Source organism: Trachypithecus francoisi, unplaced genomic scaffold, assembly GCF_009764315.1.
Source record: "Trachypithecus francoisi isolate TF-2019V2 unplaced genomic scaffold, Tfra_2.0 Contig01579, whole genome shotgun sequence".
Lineage (NCBI taxonomy): Eukaryota > Metazoa > Chordata > Mammalia > Primates > Cercopithecidae > Trachypithecus > Trachypithecus francoisi.
The window spans coordinates 29,273,279-29,301,188 of record NW_022681442.1 but is presented as its reverse complement, the minus strand read 5'-3'; the positions used below and the strand labels follow the sequence as shown (position 1 = coordinate 29,301,188).

General features: G+C 44.2%; 1 protein-coding gene across 5 annotated transcripts in view; it reads left to right on the top strand.

The window, feature by feature from the left end:
* GBF1 (golgi brefeldin A resistant guanine nucleotide exchange factor 1) overlaps positions 1 to 27,910 on the top strand; it is a 142,769-nt gene that overhangs the window by 80,487 nt on the left and 34,372 nt on the right. For all 5 annotated transcript variants that reach the window (XM_033184657.1, XM_033184633.1, XM_033184640.1 and 2 more), the window contains exon 4: positions 24,125 to 24,256. In XM_033184657.1, the coding sequence (XP_033040548.1) occupies positions 24,125 to 24,256 (132 nt within the window). The remainder of the gene's footprint in view (positions 1 to 24,124; positions 24,257 to 27,910) is intronic.

Here is a 27,910-nt window from a genome sequence, read left to right as displayed (position 1 = left end):
CCACCTCCTGGGTTCAAGTGATTCTCAAGCGTCAGCCTCCTAAGTAGTTGGGATTACAGGTGCGCACCACCACACCCGGCTAGTTTTTGTATTTTTAGTAGAGATGGGGTTTCACCATGTTGGCCAAGCTGGTCTCAAACTCTTGACCTCAAGTGATCCACCCACCTTGGCCTCCCACGGTGCTGGGATTACAGGCATGAGCCACCATGTCCAGCCTATATTTAATTTTTAAACACTCTGAGCACCTTGTACTTCTCCTTCATAACACTTATAATTAGTGTTAAAATCATAACTTACAATTAGTCACAATTATAATTAGTTAATTGTGTGATCCCTTGCCTAATGTCTTTCCCACTACACAGGAAACTCCATGAGGACAAAGATTGTGTTGCGTTGTTCACCATCATATATCTATTATCTAGCCTGGTGACTGGCACAAAGTTGGTACTCATAAATATTTAATAAGTGTATTAGTTAGCATCTTTCTTTAATCAATATAATTTATTCTATCAAGTGGACTGAAATAGGAATTTAACTTTTCTCATCTAACATCCCATTTATTGAATACTCTTTATCATATATCATATCCTGCATATTGTCCTACCTATTCTTTTGCCAGTAGTATACTTATTTATTTGTTATAGGATTATAAGACATTTTAAAATGATACTGCAGATTTCCTGAAATTAGTTTCTTGTTTGTTTTTGTTTTGCGACAGAGTCTTGCTCTACTACCCAGGCTGGAGTGTAATGGCACGATCTCAGCTCACTGCAACCTCCGCCTCCTGGGCTCAACCAATACTCCTGTCTCAGCCTCCTGAGTAACTGAGGCCGCAGGGGTGTGCCACCACACCTGGCTAATTTTTTGTAGAGACAGGGTTTCGCCCCATTGCCCAAGCTGGCCTTCAACTCCTGAACTCAAGTGATCCTCCCTCCTTGGCCTCCTAAAGTGCCAGGATTGGCTGGGCGCGGTGGCTCAAGCCTGTAATCCCAGCACTTTGGGAGGCCGAGACGGGTGGATCGCGAGGTCAGGAGATCGAGACCATCCTGGCTAACACGGCGAAACCCCGTCTCTACTAAAAAATAGAAAAAACTAGCCGGGCGAGTTGGCGGGCGCCTGTAGTCCCAGCTACTCGGGAGGCTGAGGCAGGAGAATGGCGTAAACCCGGGAGGCGGAGCTTGCAGTGAGCTGAGATCCAGCCACTGCACTCCAGCCTGGGCGACTGCGAGACTCCGTCTCAAAAAAAAAAAAAAAAGTGCCAGGATTACAGGTGTGAGTGAGCCACTGCACCCAGCCTGTTTGTTTTTGAGACAGGGTCTTGCTCTGTCACCCAGGCTGGAGTACAGTGGTGCAGTCACAGCTCACTGCAGCCTCAACCTCCTGGGCTCAAGCAATCCTCCCAGCTCAGCCTCCAGAGTAGCTAGGACTACAGGCCTGCAACACCATGCCCAGGTAATTTTTTGTATTTTTTGTAGAGACAGGGTTTCACCATGTTGGCCAAGCTGGTCTTGAACTCCTGGCCTTAAACAATTCACCCATCTCGGCTTCCCAAAGTGCTGGGATTATAGGCGCAAGCCACTGTGCCTGGCCTCATAGTTGTTTGAAAAAATATTCTGGCTATCCTCATCTGGTTCTTCTTTCACATGAAATACAGAGTTACTTATTCAAGTTCTTTTTGAAAGTCCCATTGGGATTTTGATTGAAAAACATAAATTAATATGGAGAGAATTGACATCTTTATAATATATTTGACCTCCCTAACCAGGAACATGTTATGGCTTCTCCATTTAGTCAAGACTTCTCTGGTGACCTTGATAAAGTTTGCAGATTCTTCTTTCCCAGTTTATGTCCATTTCTTGTTAGATTTATTCCTAAATATGTGTATGTTCAATTGCTAAAGGAAATGGGATTTCTCCCCACTATAAATTCCTTTTATCTCACCTAAAACTGGGTAAGTTTTCCTGTATTCCTACAATACAGTTTACATTACATGCCCATGACAAAATACTAGTGTTAGTGGTTCTCATTACATGTGGTGGCTCATGCTTGTAATTCTAGCACTTTGGGAGGCTGAGGCAGGAGGATCTCTTGAATCCAGGAGTTTGAGACCAACCGGGGCAACATAGTGGGACCTCATCTCTGGAAAAAAAAAAAAAAGCTGGGCATGGTGGTGCATGCCTGTAGGCCCAGCTTCCCAAGTTAGCCTCATTTTTAGTAAGAGCCAGCTATTTCAATGAGAATTGCTTGAACCCAAGAAGCAGAGGTTGCAGTGAGCCGAGATCACACCACTGTAGTCCAGCCTGGGTGACAGAGCAAGACTCTGTCTCAAAGTAATAATAATAATAATAATAATAATAATAATAGGCCGGGCGCGGTGGCTCAAGCCTGTAATCCCAGCACTTTGGGAGGCCAAGACAGGCGGATCACGAGGTCAGGAGTTTGAGACCATCCTGGCTAACACGGTGAAACCCTGTCTCTACTGAAAAATACAAAAAGCTAGCCGGGCGAGGTGGCTGGTGCTTGTAGTCCCAGCTACTCGGGAGGCTGAGGCAGGAGAATGGTGTAAACCTGGGAGGCGGAGCTTGCAGTGAGCTGAGATCCGGCCACTGCACTCCAGCCCGGGCGACAGAGCAAGACTCCGTCTCAAAAAAAAAAAAAAAATAATAATAATAATAATAATAATGAGGAGAAGGAGAAGGAGGAGGAGAAGAGCCAGCCATTTCAATGATCTATTACTACATAACAAACCACTTCCAAACTTTGTGACTTAAAACAACCACCATTTTATTATATCTCACAATTTTGTGGTTGTCCAGGGCCCAGCTGAACGCCTCTTCTCAGTCTCTCCTGTGGTTGCAGTCAGCTGTGGCTGTGGTTTGGATGTCTGGCACTATGTGGCTTCCTTTGACATGATACCTCAGTCTCCAGGGGTTTTCCTCATGACCTTGCTCTCCTTCAGGGTAGCTTAGACTGTGTACATGGCAGTTTAGATCTCCAAAATTGAAAAAAAAAAAAGAAGAAGAATAAGCTTCAAAGCCTTTTCAGTGCCTGGGCACGGAAGTCCCAAATTGTCATTTTCTCTGCATTCCATATGTCAAAGCAGTCACAGATTCAAGGGGAGCAGACACAAGCTCCACCTCTTGATTGAAGGAGGAACACGTGAGGGGTGGCATTGTAAGGGACTACCTTTGGAGATTAACTGCCGTAATGGCATTTGTTCATTGGTCCTTGTCTTCTTCCTTTTCTTCTTTTATTCCAGGTAGCTACCCTAGACGTTAGTGTAGACCAAGTTCTTATAAGCATGTTTGCACTTTTTTTTTGTCTTTTTTTTTTTTTTTTTCCTTTTTGTGGACAGTGGGTCCTCGCTATATTGCCCAACTCCTGGGCTCAAGCTATCCTCCCATCTCTGCCTCCCTAAAAGCTGGGATTACAGGCGTGAGCCACCACGCCCAGCCATAGGCATGTTTAATCCAGTCAAATTTCAGTACCAAATAACTATCATCATCATAAACAGGAATCTGGTTGAAGAGGGTAGCAAGGGAAGCCTTTCTTTTAATGTTTCCATCTTCACGTTTGTTTTCCTGGATGAGGTTTAACTCTTATGGACAGAAATACAGAGTTCACTTGAGCATGAAATACCAGACAAGGAGACAGGTATAAATTGGCCCTGTTCTCCTGAATCCTGCCTGCCTACTTTCCAGGAAGGCCAACCTCCCCCTATTTTTCCCCAGCGTAAGTCCAACCCCTTCCCTCATTATGGTTTGTCATAAGAACTCTGTCTTATACTGGTGCAAGTAGAAAAAAAGAGAGTATTATTCCTTTTCTTTTTTTCACATAATACTTCTTCCTACCCTGGGTTTGCTAACCTCTGGCTTAAATACGCACCAAGCGAAGATGTATAGTCTTCCTCCCTTCCTCTCCCTCCCCTTAATCTGAAGGAAAGCAGCAGGTGATGGAATGTATAAAAGATGGGGGCAGGGCTGGAGTCTTTTCTCACACACTATGGATGTTGCTCAACAAAATGGGTGTGAAATTTAGTCAGAGCCACAGCATGTGTTTCAATTTTCCAGGGAATTTCCTCTTCCTAACTGTAGGTTTAACCCTTTTTCTGTGTAGTGAATGCCAGAGGCTACCCAAGAAATATGAAATGAGTTATTTGTAAGAAGGAGAAAATGCCAGGCTTTTACCAGGCTCCTGTGGGATCTAGGATCTCCAGCTTATTTCTTGCTAAATGATTGTGGAAAAAGACATAGACTTTGGAGTTGGATAGACCTGGCTTCATATCCCTTCTCTCTCTACCATTGAGTGGTCTTGGCAGTTACTTGATCTTTTTTTTTTTTTTTTTTTTTTTTTGAGATGGAGTTTCACTCTGTCGCCCAGGCTGGAGTGCAGTGGCACAATCTTGACTCACTGCAACCTCCACCTCCCAGGTTGAAGCGATTCTCCTGCCTCAGCCTCCTGAGTAGCTGGGATTACAGGTGCCCGCGAGCACGCCTGGCTAATTTTTGTATTTTTTTTTTTTTGAGACGGAGTCTCGCTCTGTCGCCTAGGCTGGAGTGCAGTGGCGCGATCTCCGCTCACTGCAAGCTCCGCCTCCTGGGTTCACGCCATTCTCCTGCCTCAGCCTCCCCAGTAGCTGGTACTACAGGCGCCCACCACCACGCCAGGCTAATTTTTTTGTATTTTTTAGTGGAGACGGGGTTTCACCATGTTAGCCAGAATGGTCTCAATCTCCTGACCTTGTGATCCACCCGCCTCGGCCTCTCAAAGTGTCGGGATTACAGGCGTGAGCCACCGCGCCCGGCCTAATTTTTGTATTTTTTTTTAGTAAAGATAGGGTTTTGGGCTGGGCATGGTGGCTCACGCCTGTAATCCCAGCACTATGGGAGGCCAAGGTGGGTGGATCACAAGGTCAGGAGATGGAGACCATCCTGGCTAACACAGTGAAACCCCATCTCCACTAAAAATACAAAAAATGTGCCAGGCATGGTGGTGGGCACCTGTGGTCCCAGCTACTTGGGAGGCTGAGGCAGGAGAATGGCATGAGCCTGGGAGGCGGAGCTTGCAGCTTGCAGTGAGCTGAGATCGCGCCACTGCACTCCAGCCTGGGTGACAGAGCAAGACTCCATCTCAAAAAAAAAAAAAAAAAAAGGGGGTTTCACCATGTTGGCCAGGCTGGTCTCAAACTCTTGACCTCAGGTGATCTGCCTCCCAAAGTGCTGGGATTACAGGCGTGAGCCACTGCACCTGGCTGACCTTTTTGAATCTCCATTTTTTCATCTGCAAAATAATATAAAAACTTGCCTTATGATATTCTTGTGAGAATTACATGAGCTGATGTGTACGAGGTGCCTAGTACAATGCATAACCTCTCCACAGTATGCACTCAGCATATGATTATTTTCTTCTCCAGTCTTCACCTCTGGATTCTGAGGCTATCTACTCTTCTTTTGTGCCATGCCATGTTAGGTGTTTACCATGGTATCAGCTTTTCACTAAAATTTGTTGCTTTTCTCTCTGAATCTAATTCCCTAAGTGCGTTAGGGGGAGGAGCTATTTCACATGATATGCAGAATCCCTCTTGGGGTCCTCATTAAGCTAAAGGACAAGTCTCTATAAGAATGCTGAGAAGGGCTGGGCACGATGGCTCATGCCTGTAATCCCAGCACTTTGGGAAGCCGAGGTGGGCGGATCACCTGAGGTCAGGAGTTCAAGACCAGCCTGGCCAACAATGGTGAAACCCCGTCTCTACTAAAAATGCAAAAATTAGCTGGGCGTGGTGGTGGTTGCCTGTAATGCCAGCTCCTTGGGAGGCTGAGGCAGGAGAATTGCTTGAACCCAGGAGACAGAGGTTGCAGTGAGCTGAGATTGTACCACTGCACTCCACCCTGGGTGACAGAGCGAGACTCTGTCTCAAAAAAAAAAAAAAAAAAAAATTGCTGAGAAGGACTTACAGAGCTTTCCTTTCCCGTGTCATACTGGAAGCCATATGAACTTATAAGAGTTCCTTTTTTTTTTTTTTTTAAGACACAATCTCACTCTGTCACCCAGGCTGGAGTGCAATGGCACAGTCTCGGCTCACTACACCCTCCACCTCCCAGGTTCAAGCGATTCTCGTACCTCAACCTCCCGAGTAGGTGGGATTACAGGCACATGCCACCATACCTGGCTAATTTTTGTATTTTTAGTAGAGATGAGGTTTTGTCATGTTGACAAGGCTGGTCTTGAACTCCTGACCTCAAGTGATCCACCTGTCTTGGCCTCCCAAAGTGCTGGGATTATAGGTGTGAGCCACCATGCCTGGCCTGCACTTTATAAGAGTTCTAAAATCATACAGTATTAGAGCTAAAATGAAGTATAGAGGTCACCTAGTCTATTTTATAGGGAAAGAACTGTGGCTCAGAAAAGGTCATGTCGTGCAGGGCCTCATAACGAAGTAGTGGGAGCTCTGGAACTGAAGGTCTCCCTTACTTGTCTATTACTATGGTTATAATTTAATTTTTTTGAAGACTATCTGAGTTCCAAGTGGTCAGGGCCTATTATGCAAGCTTACACTAAGTATATAAACTTGCTTCTAAATTGTAATGCTGATCATACTTTTAGCAATGGGGAAGTAAACACTGTTGAAGACGTTTCAATACCATTCCCTTTGGGAGTAATAGGGCTTCATTGAGAATATTATAAGCTACCACCTGAAAACCTCATTTTTCTACAAAGGTTGCCCAAGGGGCACCGTGATGGCAGTTCAGCTGGCTGTTGAGTCCCTCCTCCCAGACTGGTGAATTGGGAAGCAAACTTGTTTCTTCTTTCTTCATTCTCCCAAATAATACCAAGTAGGGGAAACTCACCCCAAGCCCCCGTCTGGCTTTCCTTTTTTTTAAAAATTTATGGTATAATTAACATACAATAAAATATGCAGATGTTAGGTGTTCGGTTGCTACGTTTTGATAATTGTATAAACCATGTAACCAGCATGAATAAAGAATACACAGAACATTTCATCTCCCCAGAAATATCCCCTGTGCCTCTTTGAGTCCCCCAACCCCGCACGTATACACAAAACCATTTTCTATCATTATGGATTAGTTTTGTTTTTGGATTTTATATAAATGGAATCACACGGGATATACTCTTTCATAGCTAGCTTCTTTTAGCTTAGCATGTTTTTGGAATTTATCCATGTTGCATATATCAGTAGTTTTTTCTGTTTTGCTTTTCCAAGTGGTAGTCAATTGTGTAGATATATAAGGAGAAAAGGTCGAGGTTGGTGAAGGGCTTTCATCTGGCATGTAGCCTGACTACCCTTTGCTCAAGAGCATTTGGGCCACCAGAGGCCCCCCTCCTTAAGATGAAGATGTTCACTTACCTGCTTTAAATGTACCAGGCCACAGCATATACACTATTATGTTAGCTATGTCTTGTAAAAGTCTCTAATTGGCATCCATTAGATGAGTCGAATTCTGCTGGCCAAGCCTTAGCCTATCAGGGGGCTGGCACCAAATATGGAGGCTGGAGTAGGGTTTCAAACACCTGTTTCAGCTTTTTAAGTGTCCAATTCAGGCCACTGTGCTCTGGCAGCAGGGATCATCATGATGTGGCTTCTTCTCTCTTGCCAGATCCTCAACTTAAAGAACCTACCCAGGCCCTTAGGGGAGGAAAATATAGAGCTGGTGGAGAGGGGAGGGGTGTGCAGCAACACTGAAGAACTGTTTCTTTTAAAGTTAAAGACATGTCTACCCTGTGGCTGAGCACTTTCGCTCTTAGGTATTTAGTCGAGAGAAACAAACATTCACAAAAAGACTTGTGTAGGAAAGTATACAGCAGTAATAGTGAAAAACTAGAAACAACTCAAATATCCTTTAGTAAGAGCATGGATAAATTCTTTGGGAATGGAGGACTTACAGAGGATTCTCTTGTGGACCTCCTGTCTTTCTAGGAATCATTCTTGTTTCTATCCTTATTTCTTTCTGGATTTTTCTGAATGTGGTTATGTTTTAAATGCCATATAATGGAATACTCATTATTTGTAAGTTGATTGAGCATAAAGTGTTTTATTATAAAGTGGTCATCCATCACAAGGAGGCATGTGGCTGTAAAAAACATTAACTCTGCACTCTGGGCTGGAATGCAACTTTACCAGAATAATGGAGCTTTTGTATTAAGTGTGCAGTTGGGATAAAACGAGAGATAGACAGACAGACAGTGTTGGGGAAACAGGTGTTGGCTGGGCCCAGCTTCCGTCCCATGTTTTGTGAAGTTGTTTTCCAGCCCTTTCAGGATTGCTCCTCCAGATTTAGCTGTCTTAAAGGTTCTATCAGCACCTTTTGAGCAAATAAGGTGTGACTTTTCAGGGTACTGCTGCTTCCATAAACTTTATCTGTTTACTGTCCAGCTCACAGACATGTCTAGAGACAGCAGTGGCAAGTGATTAGCGTACTTGTCCTAGCTCCATCTATTTTTGATGCCTTTGTTTCCCCATCAGTAAAATGGGAACTATCCCTTATCATAAAGTTATTGAGCCTTTTAGCATGAGGGTGACTGAAACAGCATAAAGACTTCTTAATCTGGCTGGCCACAGTGGCTCATGCCTATAATCCCAGCACTTTGGGAGGCCAAGGCAGGAGGATCACTTGAGCCCAGGAGTTCAAAACCAGCCTGGGAAATATAGCAAGACCTCATCTCTACAAAGAAAAATTGTTTTTAATTAGCCAAGCGTGGTGGCATATGCCTGTAGTCCCAGCTACTCGGAAGGCTGAGGTGGAAGGATCACTTGAGAAGTTGCAGTGAGCCAAGATTGTGCCACTGCACTCCAGCCAGGGTGACAGAGTGAAACCCTCTCTCAAAAAAATAAAAAGACCCCTTAGTCTTGGTGTCACTAAGAATTTATGGTATGCTGCTGTACTATTTCCAGCTCTTGGGAAAACATTAACTCTGTACTCTGCGAGTGCAATAAGTGAGAATGAATAAGTTAGGTTCTATACACTGAAGGGATAGGGAAAGGTTACTTAGCAGTCCTGTAATTGCAACTGGGGATTGTCTGATTCTTCTCCAGGAGGTTTGACTATTATCTCTTCAGGCTTTTTCATCATCTGCAAACTTTACTAATGTCAATTCAGAATTTAGTTCTTTTTAATTTCCTCTTTGTCTCTTTCAGGGCTGTTAGAAAAGACCTGACAGTGATAATTGATAATAAACCTATAATGCTGCTATTGAACAATGAAATTTTTTACTAGACTCTGAAGGGAATTTGGATTGAAAAAGCTGCTCCAAGTGTAATGACTGCATAAAGCTGGGGTGAATTGTTCTGTTGTCAAGTATACCAACAGAAGTTTTTAATTTCTCCTGGGCTTTCAAATTGCCTGCTTAAGTCGGGGCTTGGTCTTATACAGTGCATGCAGAAAACAACAAGGCAGAGTGAAGGGCCACAGTAGCTCTGGTTTGTCTGTGTGTTATAACTGAATTGCTTTCCTTTCAATATGTGCCAATTTCTTCTAGAAAGAAGAAAACTAGTATTTAGGGTTGGTATGCATCAAACTTGTGCTTTCAGTAAGACAGATGGATCAGTCTGTCCTTGGGCCTCTGAAATATGATTGAGACCAGTCCCTGTGGGCCTCATTTATCCCTGCCAGCCTTGTTAAAGGGGCCTCACTCTCCCTCTTTGGATTAGGAGGGAACCTAGGTAAACCTGACAATTTGTATGGCAGTACTACAATCAATAACTAACAATGTTTAGTCACTGGTTAGAAGAAGGAGAGGTGCAGAAGAAACTTCAATTCTAGGATGGTTGAGTTTTAAAATTTTTTGTTGGCCGGGCGCAGTGAGTGGCTCAAGCCTGTAATCCCAGCACTTTGGGAGGCCGAGACGGGCAGATCACGAGGTCAGATCGAGACCATCCTGACTAACACGGTGAAACCCCGTCTCTACTAAAAAATACAAAAAACTAGCCGGGCGAGGTAGGGGGTGCCTGTAGTCCCAGTTACTCAGGAGGCTGAGGCAGGAGAATGGCGTGAACCCGGGAGGCTGAGCTTGCAGTGAGCTGAGATCGGCCACTGCACTCCAGCCTGGGCGACAGAGCGAGACTCCGTCTCAAAAAAAAAAAAAAAAAAAAAAAAAAAAGGCACCCACCACCGTGCCCGGCTAATTTTTTGTATTTTTAGTAGAGACAGGGTTTCACTGTGTTAGCCAGGATGGTCTCAATCTCCTGACCTTGTGATCCACCCGCCTTGGACTCCCAAAGTGCTGGGATTCCAGGTGTGAGCCACTGCGCCCAGCCGAGTTTTACATTTTTGTCATCCAAGTCATGCAGTTAATGTATCTAGTAGCAAACTTATACAATAGGCCAGGCACAGTGGCTTATGCCTGTAATCCCAGCACTTTGGGAGGCTGAGGCAGGAGGATCATTTGAGGCCAGGAGTTCAAGACCAGCCTGGGCAACATAGCAAGACCCCATATCTACAAAAATTAAAAAAATTAGCTGGGCATGGTGGCACATGCTGGTAGTCTTAGCCACTCAGGAGTCTGAGGCAGAAGGATTGCTTTTGAGCCTAGGAGTCTGAGTTTGCAGTGAGGTATACTTGTACCATTGTACTCCAGCCTGAGCAACAGAGCAAGACTGTCTCAAAAAGACAAACAAAAAGCCCCCTGTACCATAGCATAGTATAATATTGAAGAGTATAACACAGTGGCTTTGGAGTCACAATAGACATGGATTCAAATTTTATCTCTTCCACTTACTGTATGACCTTGGGGAGGTCACTTAACCTCTTAGAGCCTTTGTGTCCTTATCTGTAAAGTGAGGACAGTAACACTGTTTCCCTGAGTTATTGGGAGGATAAAATAAAATTATATATGGTAATTATGTTTAATAATATAATGTAGCTGGCCGGGCATGGTGGCTCACACCTATAATCCCAGCACTTTGGGAGGCTAAGGCAGGCAGATCACCTCAGGTTAGGAGTTCAAGACCAGCCTGGCCAACACGGCGAAACACCGTCTCTACTAAAAATACAAAAATTAGCCAGTGTGGTGGCATGTGCCTGTAATCCCAGCTACACTCAGGAGGCTGAGGCAAGAGAATCGCTTGAACTCAGGGGGGCGGAGATTGCAATGAGCTGAAATCACGCCATTGTACTCCAGCCTAGGCAACAAGAGTGAAACTCCACTTCAAAAAAATAAATAAATAGGCCGGGCGCGGTGGCTCAAGCCTGTAATCCCAGCACTTTGGGAGGCCGAGACGGGCGGATCACAAGGTCAGGAGATCGAGACCATCCTGGCTAATACGGTGAAACCCCGTCTCTACTAAAGAATACAAAAAACTAGCCGGGCGACAAGGCGGGCGCCTGTAGTCCCAGCTACTTGGGAGGCGGAGGCAGGAGAATGGCGTGAACCTGGGAGGCGGAGCTTGCAGTGAGCTGAGATCCGGCCACTGCACTCCAGCCTGGGCGAGAGAGCCAGACTCCGTCTCAAAAAAATAAATAAATAAATAAATAAATAAATAAAAATAATATAATGTAGCTGTTGCTGATGTCTGAGGCAAATTAAGGTTGTAGTTCTGGCAATGAAATGTTATTCTTGTAAGGGTGGTAGATAGCAGCTCCTAGCACTAAGTTAACCTGGCTATTTAGCAGGAATGCCCAAGGTAGGAAACTCATTCCTCTTCTAATCAGGATTCATACATCATATTGGACAAAAGCATACAATAAACTATTTTCCCATGTGTATGCTGCCTTTTAGTGCCTATCTTATCTTTTGAAAGTGGAGGCTAAGAAAATATCTGACCCTCAAGCAGACCAGGATAGCCTTACTCAGCAAGGAGACGATGACAAAAATGACGATTTCAGGAGCAGAGATTTACCGAAAGCAGCCTGCTCTGGGATACACATGCTGTTAGGAATTTTGACCCTGAAAAAATATATCCTCTTCCTATCCTCTCTCTAAGGAGAGGTCAAACTGCTGTAGGAGTGGAAACGGGGGCAAGGCCCTGACAAAGGTGTTCAAGCCAGAGAGCATATATAGATGGCAAAAATAGTTTTCTGTCTTGGTCATCTTGAACCTTTTTGCACCAGATATCTAGGGAGGAAGAATTCTTATATAATCTCTGGGTTAGGTTGGGGCCTCATGAACATGACATTCCATAAAGTACTTATCAGTGGCAGTTTAGGAGAAAACATAAAATTATGATTTCGAATCCCTTGGATTTTCAGGCTTTAAATGTAACCTCAAGGTGTATACATCCAGGAATTCCTCGTGTTTAATCAAAGTTAAGGTTTGGGGTTTTGATTCATGAAAAAACAGATTGGGGCTGGGCACGGTGTCTCAAGCCTATAGTGCCATCACTTTCCAAAGGGTTTGTTTTTGTTGTTGTTGTCTTTTGAGACAGGGCCTCACTGTCGCCCAGGCTGGAATGCAGTGGTGCCATTACTGCTCACTCCAACCATGACATCCCTGGGCTCAAGTGATCCACCCCCCACGTCAGCCTCCTTGGTAGTTGGGACTACAGGCGCATGCCACCACACCTGGCTAATTTTTTTTGTTTTTTGTTTTGAAACAGAGTCTCGCTCTGTCGCCCAGGCTGGAGTGCAGTCTTGGCTCACTGCAACCTCTGCCTCCTGGGTTCAAGTGATTCTCCTGCCTCAGCCTCCCGAATAGCTGGGATTACAGGTGTCTGCCATCACACCCAGCTAATTTTTGTATTTTTAGTAGAGACAGGGTTTTGCCATGTTGGCCAGGCCGGTTTCCAACTCCTGACCTCAGGTGATCTACCCTCCTCGGCCTCCCAAAGTGCTGAGATTACAGGCGTGAGCCATTACACCCAGCTTTCCCATATACTTTAAATCATCCCTAGATTACTTGTAATGCCTAACTCAATATAAATACTATGTAAATAGTTATACCATATTTAGGGAATAATGACAAGGGAAAAAATTTGTAGATGTTCAGTACAGATGCAACCATCCACTTATTTTTTTCTGAATATTTTTGATCCGTGGTTGATCGTGATCGTGTACACTGATGTTGGATCCACAGACACAGAGGGTCGACCATAATTTACCTTTTTTTTTTTTTTTGAGACAGGGTCTTGCTCTGTCGCCCAGACTGGAGTACACATGATACAATCTTGGCTCACTACAACCTCTGCCTTCCCGGCTCAAGCGGTTCTCATGCCTCAGCTAACAGAGTAGCTGGGATTACAGGTGCGCACCACCATGCCCAACTGATTTTTGTATTTTTTGTAGAGACAGTGTTTCACTATGTTGGCCAGGCTGATATCTAACTGCTGACCTCAAGTGATCTGCCCGCCTTTGCTTACCAAAGTGCTGGGATGACAAGCGTGAGCCGCTAAGCCCAGCCTAATTTGCCTTTTTTCGTGTAAGTGGTTGGTACCATTATCTTCTACTGCTGGCCCTAAGTGGACCTATGGATCCTCCTTTTACCTGCATGCAGCAATGATTAAGCCAAAATCATACTTTGTATCTTAAAAATCGTAATGTCAAAGTTAATAGCCCCCTAAGTCTAGAAGCATCCTGAGAAGCTAAGAATTTGTTTGATAAAAAGAAGCAGATCTGAGAAACTGTTGTGTGATAGCTGAGAAAAGAGCCACTGTCAAGAGCTTAGACAAACAAACAGGCCTTGCCTTCCCTCCAGGCTAGACTGTCTACATTCGTGTGCATTTACTCCCAAATGGTACTTTGCGTTTAGAATCACAAGTTTTAGGGACCTAAAGGGGCCTTAAAGAATCTAGTTAAATTACTGTCACCACCAGCACCTTCCCCAGGAAATCCCAATGGATGAGGAAACTATGACCCAGAGAAATGAGGTGTTTTTGCCCAAGGTCACACAGTTAATGACAGAACCAGAACTGGGCCTAGTGCATTTCTTTATTGCATATCTCCTGTTGTGTAGGGCAGGGCTGCAAAGGCCTGTCTGGGTTTGACCCTTAAGTCCAGGCTAGGAATTACAGCTATGGGACCTGCCCGTTGACAGTGTTCTCTGGAATCTGTTCCTGAAACGAAGCCTAAATTCACACCTGTCCATTCATAGGTCTGGAAAACTTTGAAACTGATAAACAAAGGTATGGGAGGTGTGGCAGTTATTCCAGAGGCTTCTGGCTTTGCCAAAGTTTAGCTTTGATCATTCTTTGGACCACTACCCCTCCCTTTTTTTTTTTTTTCTTTTTGAAACAGGGTTCAACTCTGTTGCTCAGGGTGGAGTGCAATGGTATGATCAGGGCTCACCTCAGCTTCCCTAGTAGCCAGGACCACAGGTGCACACCACCATGCCTGGCTAATTTTTTCATATTTTGTACAGATTAAGTCTCACTATGTTGCCCAGGCTGGTCTCGAACTGCTGGGCTCAAGTGATTCTCCAACTTCTGCCTCCCAAAGTGCTGGGATTACAGATTTAAGCCACCACACCTGGCCTGGACACTACTCTTGATGTCCTCTAGTGACCAAAAAGAACACAGCTTCTTCCTGCTGAGCTTACTGTACATCAGAAATTTTTTGTAGATCACTATCAATCTTGACTTTTGCAAGAAATATATTCCTGGGGTATACAGCATAGTCAGAAAAGTAGCATATGAGACCTAACACTTTCTCCTAAAATGGAATGTACAGATATAGACAGAAAAGCCTAAAACCAAAAAGCTTTTATCATCTGTCTCTGGATACAGAAATGTTAGAGGGGTAAATGAACTAATTTCTTTTTTTATCATGCTATGATTTATTAGTCTGTTATACATGATCCATCTTGTGAATGGTGGCATTCTGTCTCCAGGAACGTGGGCCAATATTTGCAGGGTAAAGCATGGGAGCAGGCTAGTGACCCTCTAGAAAGCAAGAAGAGAGAAGTAGACTCTGAGGGCAAAAAGGTCGAGACAGGCATTTCTGAAGCCAAATGGTGTTGAAATAACATACCGCAGGCCTTTTTCCTTGTCAGCGTAATCCAATTGAGAATGCCCAACTGCCCCTGATAAAAGTCACTCAGGAGTGAAGAGCTTCGCTACCAGGGAAAGCAGCTTATGTGTGCATTTCAGCTCAGGAATGTGCCAGCCCAATGCTGGCCAAATGAGAAAAGGCTGCTGTGGCCTAGAGAACACAGCCTCCTGGGAGGATGGTGGCTGTTCCCTTGTCACTTAGAAGAGTGTTCTGTTTTGTCCAAGAGCAGCGCTTGAGGCCACATGTTGAGGCCTTTGACATAGATTATCAGAGATGGTAGCAGCTCTGACATGAGAAGAGAAAATAATGTCAAGATTCAGCCGGGCGCAGTGGTTCACGCCTGTAATCCCAGCACTTTGGGAGGCCGAGGCGGGCAGATCACGAGGTCAGGAAATCGAGACCATCCTGTCTAACACAGTGAAACCCCATCTCTACTAAAAATACAAAAAATTAGCTGGGCGTGGTGGCAGGCACCTGTAGTCCCAGCTACTCGGGAGGCTGTGGCAGGAGAATTGCTTGAACCAGAGAGGCGGAGGTTGCAGTGAGCCAAAAATTGTGCCATTGTGCTCCAGGCTGGGCGACAGAGCGAGACTTCATCTCAAAAAAAAAAAAAAAAAGTCAAGATTCATCCCCGTTTTGGACAGGTCACCTCATCATATGAGAAGACAAGAGAAATGGGGGACATCTGCAGATTCTCAGACATTGGGCCAAATTGACACTTCTGTTTTAATGTCATAATTGGGGTGTGAAGCACCCTACCCAGTCGTATTGAGTACAGTATGAACAGAACACCACCAAGACATCTCCAAAGGGCTTCACTTTGCTTTGGGTTGAAGTGACTCATGAGCCTCTCCAGAAATAATTTAATAATTCTTGTTGTAATTTGTCACTGACTGTCCAGAAATTGGACCTGGATTTGATTCTAGAAGGATCCCAAGTGTTTTCTCTAATGGGGGGTTAGATTTCCCCTCCTTGTACCCTTTTTCCCCCAGATGACTGGTTCATCTTAGAACATGTACCAGTCACCTTCAGAGCACCCTTCTACCTAATCTGCACTCTGTGTTTACTGGACTGTTTGTGCCTTGAGGTTGACAGCCTTCCAGGGCGGGAATTTTGGCTGCTTGGCTGGAGTGTCAGATGTCTCCTTGGTTGTGAAATTATTCAGCCTGCTTACTATGAGCAGAATCATGGCATTTTTCTCCTGAAGAACTCAGGCAATTCTCACTTTTCTGGAGAAGATCCAGACAATTGAATCTCAGTCCCCAGCCAGGCTGAACTGTGAGATAGGACACCAGAAACCTTTCTGTTCTAGCCTCATAGGAAGCAGTAAAGTCGGATGGCTACGAGCAGAGCTTTTAGAGTCGGATGGACCTGAATTTGATTCCCATTTCTACTACTAGCTAGTTGTATGATCTTAGCTGGTGAGGACATCTCCTTATCCTTTCTAAGCCTCGTTTTCATCTTCAAAATGGGGTTAATTATGAAGAGTGAAGGTATGTAAAGCGCATAGCACATGGCATGGCACAGGTAATAAATGTTAGCTGCTGCTGTTACTGTTAACTCTTCTAAAATGAGGATGAGTACTTTAATAATTCATTTTAAAAAGGAAGCCTGTTCTTTCTCTGATACCTTGGAGAAAGCTGAAGCCCTCAGAAATTGAAAGTGCTATCCCAAATTGTACGGTAAATAACAACTACCCGTTATCTCAGTATTTATCCTTTTTTTTTTTTTTTTTTTTTTTTTTTTTTTTTTTTTTTTTTTTTTTGAGACGGAGTCTTGCTCTGCCGCCCAGGCTGGAGTGCAGTGGCCGGCTCTCAGCTCACTGCAAGCTCCGCCTCCCGGGTTCACGCCATTCTCCTGTCTCAGCCTCCCGAGTAGCTGGGACTACAGGCGCCCGCCTCGTCGCCCGGCTAGTTTTTTGTATTTTTTAGTAGAGACGGGGTTTCGCCGTATTAGCCAGGATGGTCTCGATCTCCTGACCTCGTGATCCGCCCGTCTCAGCCTCCCAAAGTGCTGGGATTACAGGCTTGAGCCACCGCGCCCGGCCAGTATTTATCCTTAACTTGTATTCCTTTTATGGTTTAGGAGTCAAAGGTAGAATTTTTTTATATATATTTACTTTTAAGAAATGAACTGTTGGCCAGGTGCAATGTCTCACGCCTGTAATCCCAGCACTTTGGGAGGCCAAGGCGGGCAGATCACAAGGTCAGGAGATCAAAACCATCCTGGCCAACATGGTGAAACCCCATCTCTACTAAAAATACAAAAATTATCTGGGTGTGGTGGCGTGTGCCTGTAGTCCCAGCTACTCGGGAAGCTGAGCCAGGAGAATTGCTTGAACCTGGGAGGTGGAGGTTGCAGTGAGCCAAGATTGTGCCACTGCACTGCACTCCAGCCTGGTGATAGAGCGAGACTTCATCTCAAAAATAAAAAAGAAATGAACCGGTATACAATATAGAAAACACTGGACTGCTGTGACTCTAGAGCTAAAAACTAGAACAATATCTTAGTTATATTTATTATACACTTTATTCCATGCATTGTTCCAAGTGTTTTACATGCATCAAATGAGATAATATGTATAAATTGCTTAATACCATGCCTAGCGCATAGTATATGCTCAATGAACGTTTGTTGCTATTATTTATTTTAAATGTAATTTATTTAAATTCTCTAATACACATTTACAAGTAATACAATTAGAGACCCAGAACACTTAAGTAATTAAAGTCACATAGCTAAGTTGCAGAACTGGGATTTAAATCGTCCACGAAAGCCCATGATTCTACCTAGTGCCCTCAGCTTCTAGTCCTGGTTCCAATACTAAGTGGCCTTGTACAAATTACTTAACTTCCCTAAATCTCAGTTACCTCATTATAAGTTATTTTCAGGCCCTATTGTAGCTATAATATCCTAGGATTTGGAGGATTTTCCTGAATGATCAGTCAAAAAGTATGACTTATTTTTCTAGGATACTGTTTAATCTCTGAGTAACCGTTCCCTAGAAAACTGATGCAGTCTATAAACTGCTGCTTAGTACACAAAGAGATATATACGGAGGTTGAAAGTATTTAAAATTTTTTATAACAATGTGACAGTAGTTACATGTATGTTGATTCTAGCAATAAAAAGTTGGACTTTATGTTTTTTAAATTTTTCTAGTAATTCGCTGTATTTTATAAAACTATGGGTCTGCGGTGGATTGACATAAAGGAAAAAAAAAACTGACTCTTCACCACAGATAGTTTGACAAGCACTATTCTAGACGACCATCTGAACATCTCACCAGGATTATAAATTCAAATTTTTTTGTTTTTAAATTACGTTTACGAAAAGGTACCCCTTAAATTAGAAATACCCTTACTAATGACTGGACATAGTGGCTCATGCCTGTAATCACAGCACTTTGGGAGGCTGAGGCAGGTGGACCACCTGAGGTCAGGAGTGGAGTTTGAGACCAACCTGGCCAACATGAAGAAACCCCGTCTCTACTAAAAATATAAAAATTAGCTGGGCGGGGCCGGGCGCGGTGGCTCAAGCCTGTAATCCCAGCACTTTGGGAGGCTGAGACGGGCGGATCACGAGGTCAGGAGATCGAGACCATCCTGGCTAACATGGTGAAACCCCGTCTCTACTAAAAATACAAAAAATGAGCCGGGTGAGGTGGCGGGCACCTGTAGTCCCAGCTACTCGGGAGGCTGAGGCAGGAGAATGGCGTAAACCCGGGAGGCGGAGCTTACAGTGAGCTGAGATCCGGCCACTGCACTCCAGCCTGGGCGACAGAGCGAGACTCCATCTCAAAAATAAAAATAAAAATAAAAATTAGCTGGGCATGGTGGTACACGGCTGTAGTCCCAACTACCTGGGAGACTGAGGCAGGAGAATCGCTTGAACCCAGGAGGCAGAGGTTGCAGTGAGCCAAGATCACACCACTGCACTCCAGCCTGGGTAACAGAGCAAGACTCTGTCTCAAAAAAAGAAAAAGGAAAAAAAAAAGAAATATCCTTACTAGTGATGCCTTGCTAGGAGTTCAACTTTCCCCCAACCCCATGTGCTGCAGAGCTGCTCCTGTTAAAGCTTCCCTTATGCTCCTGGCAATCATCAGTTGAACCTAGAGAGCAAAACTCTTGGCCGGGCGCGGTGGCTCAAGCCTGTAATCCCAGCACTTTGGGAGGCCGAGACGGGCGGATCACGAGGTCAGGAGATCGAGACCATCCTGGCTAACACGGTGAAACCCCGTCTCTACTGAAAATACAAAAACTAGCCGGGCGAGGTGGCGGGCGCCTGTAGTCCCAGCTACTCGGGAGGCTGAGGCAGGAGAATGGCGTAAACCCGGGAGGCGGAGCTTGCAGTGAGCTGAGATCTGGCCACTGCACTCCAGTCCAGGCGACAGAGCGAGACTCCGCCTCAAAAAAAAAAAAGAGCGAAACTCTTGTTCTCCCTAGACAAAACTCTTTGAGGAAAGTTAACTTTATATATCATGATTCTCTTTTTGGGAAGAGGTAGGGAAGTGACATGATAATGAAGGTTCCTGGTGGGCTCATTAAAAAGTTTAGCCCTTCTAGTTTTTCATCAGTAGGTTTCTATAAAGCACTGACTTACAAAATGAAAGTGCTGGAATGAACATATCTTAGCAGTCATAGATTCTAATAATCCTTTTTCTTAAAAAAAACAGAGTCTCCCTCTGGTCACCCAGGCTGGAGTGCAGTGGTGCAATCTCAGCTCATTGTAGCCTCCGCCTCCCAGGTTCAAGCAATTCTCATGCCTCAGCCTCCAAAGTAGCTGAGATTATAGGCAAATGCCACCACACCAGGCCAATTTTTTTTGTATTTTAGTAGAGACATGGTATCACTCTGTTGGCCAGGCTGGTCTCGAACTCCTGACCTCAAGTGATCCACTTGCCTCGGCCTCCCAAAATGCTGGGATTACAGGTGTGCGCCACTGCACCCAGCTGATTTCAACTATCTAATTTGACAGATGAAGGTCTCGGGTATCATATGTCTGGCTATTGATAGGAGTGAGACTACTGATCCCTAGTCCATTGACTGAATTGTATGCTGTGTGAGGGTTACACACAGAGACTTGGCCGGGTGCGGTGGTTTACGCCTGTAATCCCACCACTTGGGGAGGCCAAGGCAGGCGGATCACCTGAGGTCGGGAGTTTTGAGACCAGCCTGACAAACATGGAGAAACCCGGTCTTTACTAAAAATACAAAATTAGCTGGGCGTGGTGGTGCTCATCAATACAGTGATGAGAGAAACCAAGAAGATCTGAACAGTGGAGAGACATACCATGTTCATGAATTGGTAGGCACAACATAGCAAAGATATCATGTCTCCCCAAATTGATCTATAGACTCAGTGCAATTCCTTTCAAACTTCCAACAAGGCAAGTTTATCTTAAATTGAAATGGAAAGGCAAAGGAATTGGAACACAGAATTATATTGGAAAAAAAAACGAAGTTGGAGGAATCACACTACTGTTATTAAGACTTAGTATAAGCCAGGTGCAGTGGCTCACACCCATAATCCCAACACTTTGGGAGGCCAAGGCGAGTGATCACCTGAGGTCAGGAGTTCGAGACCAGCCTGGCCAACATGATGAAATCCCGTCTCTACTAAAAATAGAAAAATTAGTCAGGCAAGGTGGTGTGTGCCTGTAATCCCAGCTACGCGGGAGGCTGAGGCATGCGAATTGCTTGAACCCGGGAGGTGGAGGTTGCAGTGAGCCAAGATCATGCCACTGGCCTCCAGCCTGGGCGACAGAGTGAGACTCTGTTTCAAAAAAAGACTTAGTATATATCGGCCGAGCACAGTGGCTCACGCCTGTAATGCCAGCACTTTGGGAGGCCGAGCGGGTGGATCACAAGGTCAAGAGATGGAGACCATCCTGGCCAACATGGTGAAACCCCGTTGCTACTAAAAATACAAAAATTGGCCAGGTACAGTGGCTCACGCCTGTAATCCCAGCACTTTGGGAAGCCGAGGTGGGCGGATCACAAGGTCAGGAGATTGAGACCATCTTGGCTAACATGGTGAAACCCTGTCTCTACTGAAAATATAAAAAATTAGCCAGGTGTGGTGGCGGGCGCCTGTAGTCCCAGCTACTCGGGAGGCTGAGGCAGGAGAATGGCGTAAACCCGGGAGGCGGAGCTTGCAGTGAGCTGAGATCTGGCCACTGCACTCCAGGCCAGGCGACAGAGCGAGACTCCGCCTCAAAAAAAAAAAAAAAAGAAGTGGAAACCTGTGTTCACACAAACACTGGTACACGAATGTTTATAGCAGCTCCATTCAAAATTACCCCAAACTGGAGATCCCACACATCCTTCAACCAGTGAACAGATAAAGAAACTGTGGTACATACGGGTAATGAATACTACTCAGCAGTAAAAAGAAACAAGCTACTGATATATGCAATATATATCAATATATATGCAATATATCAATATTTCCAGCCTGCAACCGCTTGGAAAAATTTCAAAGGCATCATGTTGAATGAAGGAAGCCAATCTGAAAATTGGCTGTAAAATTATATGCTGTATAAATCATTCATTTAAAGAAAAGAATTGATTTTACCAAATTAACAAAAAGAGACTGAATGCCCATCACTCTAGAAGTGTGGACCCCAGATGTAAAACTGCCCTATTCTTTCACCATGAAGGAAGACATGAAGCAAGTAAGTATATAGTTGTAGCAACTAAATGAAATCACAGAAAATCTGTACCTGTCCCAATTCACAAAGACTTTTTTCCTCTAGACTTTTATATGTCAAATATACCACATGACCACTTTTAAGATTACAGACCAAATTGTACATAATTCATGTGCCTAAAGCAGCAAGACTAGATTACTTTACATTTTTTGTGTGCTTTTTTTTTTTTTTTAAGACGGACTCTTGCTCTGTCACCCAGGCTGGAGTGCAATGGCGCAAGCTCAGCTCACTGCAAACTCCATCTACTGGGTTCACATCATTCTCCTGCCTCAGCCTCCCGAGTAGCTGGGACTACAAGCACCCGCCACCACACCCAGCTAATTTTTTTGTATTTTTAGTAGAGACTAAAAGTACAAAATACTAAATATGTTAGCCAGGATGGTCTCCATCTCCTGACCTCGTGATCCTCCCACCTCGGCCTCCCAAAGTGCTGGGATTACAGGTGTGAGCCACTGCGCCCGGCCCTTTTATGTGCTTTTTAAAAGTATGTTATGTATTTCAGTTTTTCCAAATATTTTAAATTCCTTCTATCTCAACCCCACCACCATCACTGCTACACACACACACACACACACACAAGTTCTTCTCTAGGTTTTTTCTGTAAATTTTACATCTCTAGGTGGGGGTAGTGGGAGAAGAGAAGCAGGTTTTTTACAGCTGATGTGATCACTGTACAGATAAGCTTGGAAAATGCTACCCAATTTGCCAATTAATTAAAGCATTAATCTGAGGAGCAGCCGGGCCTAGGGAATGTTTACCCAGGGAGGAGGGGGGGTGATAGGAATTGAGTAGGCAGCTCCCTATATTTGCATGAAAATGAAAGTGCTTAGGAAACCCTGCTTTTGTCTCTAAAGGTGGGACAGCCTAGATCACATCCCTAAACATTTTTGGTCTCTTTAGGAAACCTTTTAGGGAGCTGGTCTCTGAAAGATGAAAGCACAGCACAATCTAGAAAAACAAATTTAAATGCTGGGCAGAGTAGGGTAGAACAAGTACAGTGTAGTATTCTTTGACCTGGAATGGAATCTTCTAAACTCAGGAGTAAAATTTCATCTATTCAGGTAGAATAGATGAAGGGGTTTTACAAGTTTTGGAACCATATAGGCTGGTTCAAATCCCAGCTCTGCATATTAGTTGTATGATTTGGGACCAAGCATGTATTTGATCTGAGCCTTTTCTCATCTGTGCAGTAAAGATTATCAGTTGCCCCTTCATCTCAGAGCAGTTAGTTTTCTGCTTACTCTAGGAAGGAAACAAGCTGGAGAGTGGTTATGAACTTCCAAGATTACAGACTGCCTCCATGACTGAGAGAGTGCCCAGCCTTTTGTTCTTGTTAAACTTATTTTTCAGCAAGGGACTATAAACTTCAAAGTTTCCTCTCACCCTCCTGGAATATGCTGCACTCTTCTCTAAGAGAAGTGACCCTGACCATAACAGCAAAGGACATAAAGACAGGAACCCACCTTGGGACCTAAGGGTCACATTGGCTCTACCCAAGATGACATTACCTATTTATATCATGGGAGGGTGGTGAAATGGGCATGGAAAATTGACTCACAATATTTGATGATATTGAAGAATTATTGTTAATTTTTTAAAATTGTGATAAAATACATATAATGCAAAATTTACCATTTTAACCATTTGTTAACTCTTTAAGCACAATATTATGGGCCAGGCATGGTGGCTCACGCCTATAATCCTAGTTCTTTGGGAGGCCAAGGCGGGCACATTGCTTGAGCTCAGGAGTTCGAGACCAACCTGGGCAACATGGCATAACCCCATCTCTAGTAAAAATACAAAATTAGTGGCTCACGCCTATAATCCCAGTGCTTTGGGAGGCCGAGGCGGGCGGATCACAAGGTCAGGAGATCAAGACCATCCTGGCTAACACGGTGAAACCCTGTCTCTACTAAAAAATACAAAAAATTAGTTGGGCGTAGTGGCGGGCACTTGTAGTCCCAGCTACTCGGGAGGCTGAGGCAGGAGAATGGCGTGAACCCGGAAGGCAGAGCGTGCCGTGAGCCAAGATCGAGCCACTGCACTCCAGCCTGGGCGACAGCGCTAGACTCCGTCCCAAAAAAAAAAAAAAAAAAAAAATTACCTGGGCATGGTGACAGATGCCTGTAGTCCCAGCTACTGAGGAGGCTGAGGGGCTTGAGCCCTGGACGTGGAGGTTTGCAGTGAGCTGAGATCATGCCACTGTACTCCAGATCAGGACTCTGTCTCACCAAAAAAAAAAAGATAACATTGTGTGTTTGTTCTTTTTTTAAGATTCCTAATCTTTTAGATCTACATACTGAAAATGTTACAGATAAAATGATAGAGTGTCTGGGATTTGATTCAAGGTAATCCAGAGGGAAGAAGATTGACCCAACAACAAAGACCTCTAGCCTCATGGCACAAACAAGAACCTTTTTCCAGGGTTTCGCTTCTCTTAGATGGTACCTCTTCATTTTTGTTTATTTTCTTGCAGAACTCTCAGAGATTGAGCCCAATGTATTCCTTCGTCCTTTTCTGGAAGTGATTCGCTCTGAAGATACCACTGGCCCTATCACTGGACTGGCACTCACCTCTGTCAACAAGTTCCTGTCCTATGCACTCATAGGTAAGAGCTCAGGCTTTGTTGCATGACCACAGCACTTCATTTACCACCTTTCCTGGGGTGCCTAGGCCTTAGGCAATGAGCTGGTGATAGTGGGAAATTTTTTCCAGTCATTTCTTTTCTTGTAGAAGAGAAACAAGATTGTTACTGGTTATTCATCATGCTAGCTGACTCAAGTTGTACAGGGTGGGAAGGGCAGGAGAAGAGGTTTCCTTGGTACTCTGGCTTCTCTATGCTTTGGAAAGAGTTAAGGGTATGGTACCTTACTCTTGGAAGTTTGGTTAGGTTTGTTTGTTTGTTTGTTTTTTGAGACAGAGTCTCACTCTGTCACCCAGGCTGGAGTGCAGTGGCATGATCTCGGCTCACTGCAAGCTTCGCCTTCCGGGTTCACGCCATTCTCCTGCCTCAGCCTCCCGAGTAGCTGGGACTACAGGCGCCCGCCACCACGCCTGGCTAATTTTTTATATTTTTAGTAGAGATGGGGTTTCACCGTGTTAGCCAGGATGGTCTCGATCTCCTGACCTCGTGATCTGCCCGTCTCGGCCTCCCAAAGTGCTGGGATTACAGGCCTGAGCCACCACACACGGCCTGGATAGGTTTATTTTTAAAGTTATTTTTTCAGACATAATGCATGTACATTATAAGAAGACAAACAATAAAGAGATATTGAAAAGAAAAGTTGATTGTCCTTCCTGTATCTTTCTCAATGTTCCTCCTCCTCCTTTAGGCAAATAGTGTTAACAGCCTGGTTTGAATCTTTATGTTTTTCTATGTCTTTATAAATGAAGTACCATCCCTTTTTAAAATGAAATAAAGCCGGGTGTGGTGGCTCATGCCTGTAAGCCTAGCACTTTGGGATGCTGAGGCGGGTGGATCATGAGGTCAGGAGTTTGAGACCAGCCTGGCCAACATGGTGAAACCTTGTCTTTACTAAAAATACAAAAATTAGCCGGGCGCAATGGTGGGCTTCTGTAATCCCAGCTACTTGGGAGGCTAAGGCAGGTGAATCGCTTGAACCTGAGAAGCGGAGTTTGCAGTGAGCAGAGATCGCACCACTGTACTCTAACCTGAGCAACAGAGCGAGACTGTCTCAAAAAAAAAAAAAAGAGAGAGAGAATAGAATAAAATGAAATAAAAATAGGATTATGTGCTGCATATTTTCTTTTTTCATTTAATAATATTAACTTGCTGGGGCACAGTGGCACATGTCTATAATCCCAGCACTTTGGGAGGCTGAGGTGGGCGGATCACGAGGTCAGGAGTTCGAGACCAGCCTGACTAATATGGTGAAACCCCATCTCTACTAAAACTACAAAACTTAGCCAGGCGTGGTGGTGTGTGCCTGTAATCCCAGCTATTCGGGAGGCTGAAGCAGGAGAATCACTTGGACCCGGGAGGCAGAGGTTGCAGTGAGCTGAGATCATACCATTGCGCTCCAGCCTGGGCGACAGAGCGAGACTCCATCTCAAAAAAAAAAAAAAAAAAAAAAACCCTAGATAGTATTAACTTAAATGTACATGATATAACTATTCATCTGATTTATCCTTTTATATTGTAGAAAATATATAAAACTTGCCATTTCCATCAGTTTCAGCTTACAATTAATTGGCATTAATTACATTCACAATGTTGTGCAGCCATCACCACCATCTATTTCCCAAATGTTTTTATTACCCCAAATAGAAACCTAACATAATGGGGAGTTAACAGTAACCAATAACTCCCCATTTCTCTCTCCCGTCGCCCCTTGTATGATTTTTTTTTTTAGTAACTCTATAATTTCCATAGTGTAATATAGATATAACACAATTCATGTACTCATTCTTAATATTTAAGATTGTTTCCTAGTGAAGTCATAAATAATGCTAATATAAGCATCCTTGATCACATGTCCTTATTAATATTTTTTTTTTTTGAGATGGGGTTTCACCATATTGGCCAGGCTGGTCTTGAACTCCTGACCTCGTGATCCACCCGCCTCGGCCTCCCACAGTGCTGGGATTACAGGCGTGAGCCACCATGCCCGGCCCCTTATTACTAATTTTACTCTTGTATGAAAGATTTCTGAACTTGGGATTTCTGGATTAAAGACCATGTGCATATTACATTTTTATAGCTATTACCAGGTTGCTTCCCCAAAAGGTTACATCATTTACACTTCCACCAGCAGTGACTGAGAATTTCTACTTCCCTACCCTGTCATCAGCACTGAATATTATTAGTTTTATTTATGCCAACTTGGTAGGTAAAAAGTGGTATTTTCTTTTTATTTTTTGAGACAAGGTCTTGCTCTGTCACCCATGCTGGAGTGCAGTGGCACAATCATGGCTCACTGCAGCCTTGACCATCGGGCTCAGGTGATCCTCCCAACTCTGCCTCCCAAGTAGCTGGGACTATAGGCACACGCCACCACACTCAGCTAGTTTTTGTACTTTTAGTAGAAATGGAGTTTCTCCATGTTGCCCAGGCTGGTCTTGAGCTCCTGAGCTCAAGAAATCCATCACCTTGGCCTCCCAAAGTGCTGGGATTACAGACATAAGCCATTGTACCCAGCCTTTTGTTGTTTTTATTTCCTGGAGGCTGAACATTTGAATTTCCTGTCTTCACTTCTTTTTTAAATTGAGTTGTGTTTGTTTTTCATGTCAATTTGTAGGAGTTCTTTGTATGGTATGAATATTAACCCATTGCCTATCATAGCATTACAAATATTTGCTCCTAATCTAGGCCAAATATTTCCCCTAATCTATAGTTTATCTCTAAATTTGTTCATGGTGTCTTTCTTTGGATTTCTTTTTTAGTTGGTCTTGACACTCAATTCGGGAATTCATTTTCCCTGATTGGCAGCCCGTGTACAAGGATGAATGAAGAACATACAAAACAGGCAGCTGTCTTTGTTTCTTAAGTAGGGAGACAAAATATAAGGCTCAGGCTTTAGCTAGCCAGAAAAGAAAATAGTCTTCAGTTCAGGGCAAGAAAACCCTTTTTCTATTCTAGAAATGTTGGATTTGCTTAGCTGATGCATTCAGGATCCTGAGTCAGAATCCTGGGTACCAGCTAGCTTCTGAACAGGTGCCTCAGCCTCTCTGACATCCTAGTCCCAGCTTCATACTTTTCCTAAACAAAATCAGGCCCAGCCACTTCCAGCCTTGCCCTGAGCACCACCTGCAGGTCATCTCTCTTCACAGCCTCCCGTGACTGCCGCTGCTGTGCCTTTTCTCTCTGCTGTCTTGTTGGTGTTACTGTCTCCCCTTCCTGGACTTGGCAGACAGGCTAGTCATTGGAGACCTCAGGCCAGCTGGTCATTGGAGTTTCCTGTGGTGGGAAAGGAGAATGCTGGAGGTGGTGATTGCAATGGGCATGAAAAAAAGAGCAGGAAGGAGTGTATGAAAGCCAAAAAAGCAAAGGAGATGGGATTGGCAGATTTCCCTGAAGTTGGTTCCAGAGTAGCCAGAAGAGGAGGACATTTTAAAGAAGGGTTTAGGCTGCTCTTCTAGAAGAAAACTCCTACCTCTTGCTCGTATGATCCAAGGTTTCAGGGATTATTTTAGATCCTCTTTCAAGGACTGACCTTTTGTTTGGCCCCATACAACTGCCAGACCAGAATTTTTGTGCCGCTGATTTTATGGGTTGCTAGCAAGCCTTGCCTATGGTTCTTGT